The sequence below is a fragment of the Olea europaea genome, chromosome 11 (assembly GCF_002742605.1).
Source record: "Olea europaea var. sylvestris chromosome 11, O_europaea_v1, whole genome shotgun sequence".
Classification (NCBI taxonomy): Eukaryota; Viridiplantae; Streptophyta; class Magnoliopsida; order Lamiales; family Oleaceae; genus Olea; species Olea europaea.
Window position 1 is genome coordinate 23,235,554 of NC_036247.1, and position 10,232 is coordinate 23,245,785.

Consider the following 10,232-nt stretch of genomic DNA (forward strand, 5'->3'; position numbering starts at 1 on the left):
GAATTGAGTAAGGGGTAGTACCGCTCCATCATCCCCCCAAGGGGGACTTAGGGGGGAAAGCGTTCAGTGTAGCTCCCCGAGCCGACCATTCCGACCAAAGGAAGGAATGGAGTCAGGCTCGTTCCTTCAGGCAGCCCTTGCTCGCACATTCTTGAATGTACGAGCATCGGGATGCTCCTCCTTTCTCTAACAAAAATAAATGGTGTTTGATGACTTGTTGCTTTCCCCCTATTCCATTGGATGGGTAAGTGATGTACTCTAGATACCACATTTGCTTGAATGGTTTAATGATGTGACAATATCCTTATCCTTCTTGAGGTCAAGGTATATATATATATATATATATATATATATTCTTCTATTTACTAAAATCACCATAGTAAAATGACATAAATAATCATCTCATTATACACTTGTATATTGATTTTCTGTCTTTTTATTCGAGCACACTGCAAGTGTCGCACATAAAAATCCTAAAACATAGTTTACAGAGCCGAGGAGCTCCTATCGTGTGGCAAATGCAACCAAGGGTACCATATGCCCTGCCGTCAACCCATTGGACGATCGCTTTTAAGGAATAAAAAGAAATTAAAACATATTTTACTATGTAGTGCAGTCGAGTACTGTATTGCACTTTTTCTTCGTACTTTTAGTGTAAATTTCAATATGTTATCTGACATATGATGCAAGGTAGGCGGAGGTGTATCTTTTGCAACATTTCATTTACCATTGATTATTAAATTGGCTACACTGTGGGATGACTCTAGACAGTCGATCACTACACTTTTTCACTAATAAAATTTTAAAAGGGGAACATAGTCTTTGTAGATGATTTTGAATCTTCCAATTTTTTACTTAGAATAGCTAAGGGTGTAATAAGCTTAACTAGAGAAGGTTTATTCTGTCCATTAATGATAGTTTATTAATCCAAAGGAAAAGGATGCGAGATCTGGAATTTGTTAATGGATTAAAAATTTCTTTTACAATAATAAATCCAGTCTCATTCTTATTATATTGATGTTCAGATTTATGATTATTTCCATTCTGCATTTGTTTCCTTGCTATATTTATTTATATAAAAATCTAGTGCAAGAAATTTTTTATAGTTGCCAAGAGGTCATTTGAATTTTAAGACATTTTGATTTTGCAGTAAAAAATAGCATAAAAAATTGAATAGGTTATAGGCTTTTCTGGGGAAGGTTGACCTTACCTTCATCTTACATTGTGAATCGTTTAAAGAACTAGAAAATAAGTATAACCCACTATTAATAATTTACCAATTTTTCTGGTCAAATCTGTAATTTTCAAAAATTTCTGTCCTCCATCCATGTATTTATAAAAATTGATTGTAGATCCCCTGTCAATCTTGTGATTTTAAATTTAAGCTTATTAATTTATCGATTGTCTAATGTGAAAAATAAAATTGGAAACAGTGACGGAATGTGTTCCATGTGATTATCTCATTACCTCTAATTTCCCTCTAAGTGTTTATTTGGTAGGGATTTTGTTAATTGATTTTTTTACTGTTAGAGATAAAATGGGTCATACTTATGAGAAGAGAGTTCAAAAATGACGGTTGTAATTGTGAAATAACGATAAAAAAATTGATATTAATTGTATTAAAATCTCTACCAAACATACTCTAAGTTTCATGAAAAATAATGTTAGAAGAACCATACTTAGAATAGTTAAGTGTGTAATAAGCTTAACTAGAGAAGGTTTATTCTGTCCATTAATGATAGTTTATTAAATGAAAGGAAAAGGATGCGAGATCTAGAATTTATTATTGGATTTAGAATTTCTTTTACAATAATAAATTCAGTCTCATTCTTATTATATTGATGTTTCTTGAGATTGAACTAACAGATACTAGAATCTAAATTTGAGAGAATATGAAACATAGACGAGTATGAAAAAATTCTTGTGCTGAAGATAAAGTTCAAGTGAAATATACATCAGTTGGTCCTTAAATAGAGAATGAAAGAATCAGATTCTATACAATTGTTTACAGGTGGGTATTAACAGAAAATCAACTAATCTAACTAACTCTTCCACGTCAGCAACATGTTCTAGTGGTTTCTTCTAGTATTCTCAACAGTCCCCTTCAAGATGGAGTGTATATATTGCACACATTCATCTTGCACAATAAAGAATGAAACAGAGATGCTACCACTAGTTTTGTCATAATGTCTGCTAGTTAATTTTTTGAAGAGACGTGCATAGTGTGCAAAATTCCAGCCTTAATCTTGTCCTTCACTATGTGACAATCTAGTTCGATATGTTTTGTTTTTTCATGAAATATGGGGTTGACAACAATGTGTAATGCAGCTTGATTATCACAGTATAACAATGTAGACTTCTCATGTTTAATCACCAAGTCAGCCAGCTGGTATAAAAGCCATTGTATTTCGCACGATGCAGATGCCATTGCACGGTATTCAGCTTCTACCGAAGATCTAAAAACTGTATTTTGCTTAGATTTCCAGGGTATTAGAGCATTCCCCAGAAAAGTAAAATATCCAGTTAGAGATCTTCTTAAATCAGGGCATCTGGCCCAATCTAAATCTAAAAATATCTTCAGCATTAAGTCATCATCTTTAGGGAAGAAAATCCCTTGTCCTAGCGTGCTCTTGATGTATCTTAGTGCCCTATAAGCTACATCCAAATGAGGTTCCCTTGGTTGGTTCATAAACTGACTTAACACTTGAATCACATAACTCAAATCCGGCCGTGTAATGGTTAAGTACAGCAATCGTCCTACTAACCTCCTGTAAAGTGATGTATCATTCAACAGTTCTCCACTTTCTCTATCCAGTTTAACATTTTGCTTCATTGGTGTGTTTGCCAGTTTGGCACCACTAAAACTAGCGTCTTCTAAAATATCTAGAGCAAATTTTCTTTGACACAAAAAAATTCCTTTCTTAGACCGAGCCACCTCTAGTCCTAGGAAATATTTCAACGTTCCTAGATCTTTTCCAATCCTTAGTAGCAGCTACAGCCAAAAGGACTCTCACAGAAGTAAGCGTTGCCACTAGAGAAAAGGTTTCAAGATAATCAAAACCTTCTTTTTGAGAATAGCCCTTAGCCACTAATCTGGCTTTATACCTTTCCAAAGACCCATCAGCTTTCAACTTCATTTTGAACACATTTACAATCAATGGGGACTTTACCGGGGGTAAACGGATGATTGTCCACGTGTTATTATCCTCAAGTGCTTTAATTTCCTTAGTCATTGCATCACACCACTTGGGATCCTTTATAGCTTGATCAAAAGTTTGAGGTACAGTCATGTTAGTGATATTAAGAGCATATGCTCGATGGGAAAATAAAAGTTTATCATAAGCAAGATAATTCTGGATATCACAGCTGGGGCTTAAGCTTGAAAAAACCATGCTTGTGGACTGATCAAATCTGTTAAGAAAATTTTGAGCCAAATGACAATGATAACGCTGAAGATAAGAGGGGGTTTGTTTAATTCTTGTAGATCTTCTCAGATGAGGGTTTATGTCATGTGAAGCTATATGATTTTCTGGTGGAGGAATAGGGTTATTTTGGTGATCTGGTGAAGTGTTTGGTAAAACATTTTTAGTTATAGGAGATACATGGGAAGGAAAAATGGGAAAGGAAGGTTCTGGAATTGGATTAGGTAAGACAAATGGGTCATCATTATTTAAAGGGAGTTGTTTGTATGGAAAGGTGTCTTCATAAAATACAACATTTCTTGATATGAAGATAGCTTGAGTTTGAAGATCTAGGAATTTATAGCCCTCGACAGAATATGGACAGCCAAGAAAGATACATTTGATTGCTCGAGAATCAAACTTTGATCGATTTCTAGTGAGCGTATAAGCAAAACATAAGCAACGAAAAGTCCTGAAATGAGAGTAATCTTGTTTATGGGAAAAAAGAGCTTTAAAGGGGGATTTTCAATGAAGTAAGGGAGTGGGAAGTCTGTTGATGATGTAAGTGGTTGTTTGTATACATTCACCCTAGAAACTAAGAGGTAAATTTGCTTGAAAACGAATGGCTCTAGCAACATTTAATAGATGTTGATGTTTTCTGGTGATTCAACACAAGTCTTTTGATGTATAACACCTTTAGATGTAAAAAAAATCTCTAAGGTGAAATTCTGAACCATTATCTGAATGAATGCACTTTATCTTGAGATTAAATTGTGTCTCAATTAAAGTGAAGAAAGCTGGAATAACAGATTGGGTTTGACTTTTAGAATTTAACAAGTAAGTCCATAACATCGAGTAAAGTCATCAACGAGAATAAGAAAGTACTTTGAACCATCAATAGCGGTAATAGAGAAAGGATCCCATAGATCAGCATGTATTAGATCAAATGGAGCACAACTCTTTATTTCACTAGAAACATAGGGTAATCCGTGCAACTTAGCCATAGGGCAAATGTCACACTGATTTATAGTATTTACATTCAAATTTGAAATGACAGGTTGCAACATTTTTAGGCGTTGCAAAGATGGATGACCTAACCTAAGATGCCACAAATCAGAAATTGTGGATGTTACGGAATTAACAAAATGTTTAGGTTGTTTGGAAGTGATATTTAGTATATAGAATAGGCCATTTCTCTCTTTAGCAAGACTAATCGTCGTCCATGAGCATAGGTCTTGTATAAAGCACACACCAGACAATAAAATGAGAGCACATTTGACCGGTTTAAGCAAGCAAGTGACTCAAACCAGATTGAATGCAAAAGATGGCACACACAGAACATTCTCCAGAACAATCGAGTTTGAAAGTTTAACTGAACCAACATGTGTAACTTTTGCTAAAGTACCATTTGGAAGGTTAACAAACTGTGAAACTGTAACTGTGATTTCTGTGAGTAAATGAATTGTACATACCATATGATTTGTAGCACCGATGTCTAGAATCCATTCATAATTTACACTCAATATTTCAAAACCTTTATATGATTTAGATGAAAAACACTGACAAAATACTGATGCATTGTGAGGCAAAAAATCATGATATACCTGCCAGATTTGCTAAGGCATGCTCTTGTAAACCAGAGGTGCTTCCATTTTGAGAATTGATAGTGCGAGTGCCTGTGAATGGCAAAGATGCTTCATCAGTGGGTTGAATTAAGGATAGTAGCTGTTGATACTGATTCTTAGTGAATGAGAATTGCGCAAGATCATTGGCTACATCATGAGCATATTCTACTTGATTTGCAACTCCATGAACAACATGATTCTTGTTTTTAAACTTATATCCTGTTGGATATCCGTGCACTTTGTAGCATTTGTCGACTATGAGGCCAAGAAGACCACAGCGACTTCATTGAGGACGCTCTTTCTTATTGTTCTGTCCAATGTAATTGTTCCTTCCTTCATTAGCAACTTGTGCAAGATTTCTATTGAAATTTTTAGCAACCATAGCAACAGAATCTAGATTATGTGTGATGCTAGCTGCAATTTCTTTTTTGCTTTTCCTCTTGTACAACTAGAGAAAAGACTTTGTTAATTGGTGGTAATGGATTAATCAATAGTATTTGACCTCAAATCTGAGAGTAAATCTCATTCAAGCCCATCAGGAACTGCATGACATATTCCTCCTGTTGAAATTTCACCAAAGAGGCTGGAACATGTCTATAACACCCAAGCTCATCCTAAAGTGTCTTCAGTTTAGTGAAATATGCACTCACTGAACACTGATCTTGTGTTAGAAAAGTGATCGCCTTCCTCAATTGAAAGATACATGGTCCATTAGTTTGTGAAAACATCTCCTTAAGATCAGGCCAAATAGCAGCAGCAGTATCAATATACAGGGCACTAGCAGCAAGTTCTTTGGAAATGGAGTTCAAAAGCCATGAAATAACCATATGATTGCACCTCTTCCAAGCTGGAAAGATCGGATTGCCTTCATCAGGTTAACACAGCTTGTTTTTGGCACTCAGAGCCATTTCAACAGATTGACTCCATGATGCATAGTTGTCTTCATTTAGCTGCTAAGAAATGATCAAGAGCCAGGACTATCTCCATGATGCAGAAAAAAGGGACTGAAAACGTCCTCTGCTTTTGTTGCAGATGCAGGAACTGAAGCAGGAGGATCATAAACTAAAAGCTCAGGAGCTAAAGCATAAGCATCATTTTGCTCTGATACCATCTTGAGATTGAACTAATAGATACTAGAATCTAAATCTAAGAGAATATGAAAAATAGATGAGTATGGAAAAATTATTGTATTGAAGATAAAGTTCACGTAAAATGTACATCAGTTGGTCCTTAAATAGAGAATGAAAGAATCAGATTCCATACAGTTGTTTACAGTCTGGTATTAACAGAAAATCAACTAATCTAACTAACTCTTCCATGTCAGTAACAGGTTCTGGTGGTTTCTTCTGGTATTCTCAACAATGTTCAGATTTATGATTCTTTCCATACTGCATTTGTTTCCTTGCTATATTTATATATATAAAAATCTAGTGCAAGACATTTTTTATAGTTGCCAAGAGGTCATTTGAATTTTAAGACATTTTGATTTTGCAGTAAAAAATAGCATCAAAAATTGAATAGGTTAAGGCTTTTCTGGGGTAGGTTGACCTTACCTTCATCTTACATTGTGAATCGTTTAAAGAACTAGAAAATAAGTATAACCCACTATTAATAATTTACCAATTTTTATGGTCAAATTTTCAATTTTCAAAAATTTCTGTCCTCCACCTATGTATTTATAAAAATTAACTTTAGATCCCCCATCAATCTTGTGATTTTAAATTTAAGCTTATTAATTTATCGACTGTCTAATGTGAAAAATAAAATTGAAAACAACGATGGAATTTGTTCCACTTGATTTTCTCATTACCTTCTAATTTGCCTCTAAGTTTCATGATAAATAATGTTATAAGAAGCATACTGAAATGGCTGGTTTGACCTAAAAAAATAAAAATCGGATTCAAATGTCAATTAATTTAGGCTATAGGTGAAAGTAATCTAAAGCTTTTGTTTAACTATTAGTAATTTGACCATTTTGTAGTAATCTTTGGATTTAGTGTGAAATGATTATGTCGAGTTGATTTTGTGTTTTAACTTTTGAACCCTCATTTCTCCAACCAATTAAGAGAGCATGCTAACTTTGAACACTCATTGATTTTTTCTTGTCCACTTCGACAATTCTTATTAGTCATTGTCATTCTAAACATGAATGGAGAAGTTGTTCGCTTCTATGGTCTCGTGTAAATTACATACATAGTATAGAACATGAAAAAGATTTTGAAAACAATAATGATTTATCAATTGTCTTAAGTGAAAAAAAAATGAAAACAATAACGAAATGGGTTCAACGTGCTTATCTCAATACCTTCTTCATATTTACCTCTAAGTTCATAATAATTATTGTGATAAGAACGATACTCAAATGATTGGTTCGTCTAAAAAAATTAGAAATTAAATTCAAATGTCGATTAATTTAGGCCATAGGTGAAAGTAATCTAAAGCTTTTGATTTAACTATAAGTACTTGAAATTTGACCATTTTATAGTAGTCTTCGGATTTGGTGTGAAATGATTATGTCAAGTTGATTTTGTGTTAACTTTTGAACCCTCATTTCCTCAACCAATTACGAGAGCATACTACCTTTGAACACTCATTGTTTTTTCTCGTCCACTTCCACATTTCTTATTAGTCATTCTCATTCTAGATACCAGAGCCGGACCTGAGCATAGGCTCAACAGGCCGCTACCTCAAGCTCAGCTCTCCAAGGGGGGCCCAAAAATTTTTTTTTTCCATTTTTTTTTTTTTTTGGTAAAACCCACTAATTAACATAAAAGAATCCTCACATAATTGAAATGTTTTGTAAATATCTTTTACGCTAAATTTTAAGTTAGTAATTGGTTGTATAGTACACCGTTGGAATTTGATTTACGTCGATTTTGGGGGCCCAATTTATGGAGTTCGTCTCGGGCCCCCACGATCACAGGACCGGCCCTACTAGATACGAATGAAGGAGTTGTTTTGCTTCTACTGTCTCACGTAAATTATGTGTACAGTATTGGACATTAAAAATATATCGAAATTTAATGTTTATTGTTTAGACTTTAGATCAAATCTAGCAGGCTTTTGTTCATGTTTCGTTAAGCATAAACAAAAAGTAAAGTTACTTTTGAGTAACTTACTTTAAAGTTAATACTTGAAATTTTCAGTTGTCTCAGATTTGATTCATTCTTAAAAATAATGACAATGTGATTATCCATTTGATCTCATCTTTTTTTCAGGATGATCTAAAAATCGACCGTGACATTTGATATCACCATTGATCACCCTATATATATATAAAATTGACTATTACATGAAAAATTATTTGTTTTCGAAATTCCAAAGACACCAGTAGATTCTTCTTTTAAATAATCGATTTCTCTTGACATTATATTGTTTAAGCAAAGAATTCATTCTATATATTTTTGCATTCTATGAATTTCCATAGTTACCTTAGAAGTCAGTCTTCTATGGAACCCACCTAAAAAGTCATTTTTAAAAAAAAATTGAAAAACAGTAATAGGAAAAATATGTATCCATAATAAATTTCAAAGAGAATTTTTATAATTTCTAAAATTAAAGAAAGCGCCTCCATAATAATTAGTTACCCATTTCTTTGAAGGGCGCCCGGGGGGGGGGGGGGCCTAAAATTTTTTTGGGGGGGGGGGGGGGGACTTCAATGTATTTTCTATTATTATTATTATTATTTTTTGTCATCGAATTATGTATTATATTTTTTAATATGAAGCACTTTAGCATGATTATGTCAACTATGTGACTTGTTTGTTACATGTTTTATTGTTAACCGATGCTTACATGACAGTATAAAGTTGAATAATAGTGGTTGTCAAATTTGACTACGATATGTAACTATTGAAGTCAATTCATTTAGACCATGCTAGTGAAAAAAGAAGCTTTGAAAGTTACAATTCTTTAAATTAAAACAGAATTTGGATTGTGATTTTAAGGTCTTAAATTTGTCTAACAAACTTGTTATCTATATTGTGTGATGATGTTAAACGTACCAAATATACGTTAATGAAAAAATTCAAGAAACTTGACGATACATAACAAATAAATAATTTAAATCTTATTTGTTATTATCTGTTGAGAACGTAATATACAACAAACTAGTCGATATTGGATTGCCATAGGAGGTTAAGAATTTTGTTAGTTGTACAATTGAGGTTAACAGCCACTCACATGAAAGCGGAGCCCATGATTTTTTTATTTATCATGAGCATTCATGTAAGTGGTTGTCATCCTTGATTCTACAATTAGCACGGTCCAGGGATTAAACATTCTTGTAATGTTGTTCACTTTAAAAGTACAGAAATACCCTCCATACATGAAGTAACATTCAGTGGCTTTGTTGGAAAATTCTTCAAAAGCCAAAATTGCCCATATCAACCTTAAAGAGGTACCATTCTCGCTCTTTAATTGAGTGAACTCTCTCTTCCTTGAAATCATCTAAATCAACAACTCCACAAAACATCAGATTTCAGCAATCTCACCCCTACCCACCTACCTTACCTACATAAATTTCTTAATACATATACTTGAGTCCCAAGAAAAACAGTCACTTTACATACAGATTCAAGAACCCAGTTTTTCAGGCGAAACATGGCTATTCAGTTGGAGAATTTGGTGCAGTCAATAAAGTCTAAGGTCAGATCCTTAAAGAAATCGAAGAAGCCTTATGTAAAAATGGACAAGAGTGCAAGTGTCAAGGTTGAAATCCGCAGCAAAAAAGCCAGAAAGCTCATCGACAAGACTCTCAAAGTTGCTGATAATCCTGGGAAACATAGTATTTCTTAAAACCTTTACATTTCTCTCTCTAGATCTCTCTGTTTCTCTCTATCTCTGTCTCTCTCCCGATATATATATCGACATTAATATATAGGATCATACAATGAAGAAACACAAAATTCTGTGTTGAACTTTTGGTTTTGTTTCATTAAGGAGGGGTTATGTATGGAGATGGAAACCCTATGGAAGAATAATTGAAATTTGGAAAGTTTCATGGAAATTTTTAGTTGATATTTTGTGGTTCAATTATGGTTGCATGGTTAAATGAATCTGGACTAATTTAAAGTTAGATTTGTCGGTCGTGAGCATTTGGTATGTAGTATTATACTGTGATAAATGGTATAGTCGACTGTGATGAATGGTACAATCGACTATATTTTAACATCTAATTTTAACAAATAACTCGGGCATGTTAAAA

At 33.7% G+C, this 10,232-nt stretch overlaps 2 protein-coding genes across 2 annotated transcripts; one reads left to right on the forward strand and one right to left on the reverse strand.

The window, feature by feature from the left end:
- Positions 1-2,921: 2,921 nt before the first annotated feature.
- On the reverse strand, positions 2,922-6,137 carry LOC111404601. Its single transcript, XM_023033387.1, has 6 exons — positions 5,999-6,137; positions 5,730-5,873; positions 5,006-5,281; positions 4,709-4,896; positions 4,287-4,420; positions 2,922-3,873 (listed from the first exon to the last, which is right to left on the reverse strand). Exons 1-6 carry the CDS (start codon positions 6,135-6,137, stop codon positions 2,922-2,924), a joined length of 1,833 nt encoding a protein of 610 aa, XP_022889155.1.
- A 3,301-nt stretch (positions 6,138-9,438) lies between these two features.
- On the forward strand, positions 9,439-10,099 carry LOC111404940. The gene has a single exon (XM_023033665.1). The coding sequence runs from the start codon at positions 9,629-9,631 to the stop codon at positions 9,821-9,823; it is 195 nt and encodes a 64-aa protein (XP_022889433.1). The 5' UTR covers positions 9,439-9,628; the 3' UTR covers positions 9,824-10,099.
- Positions 10,100-10,232: the final 133 nt, after the last annotated feature.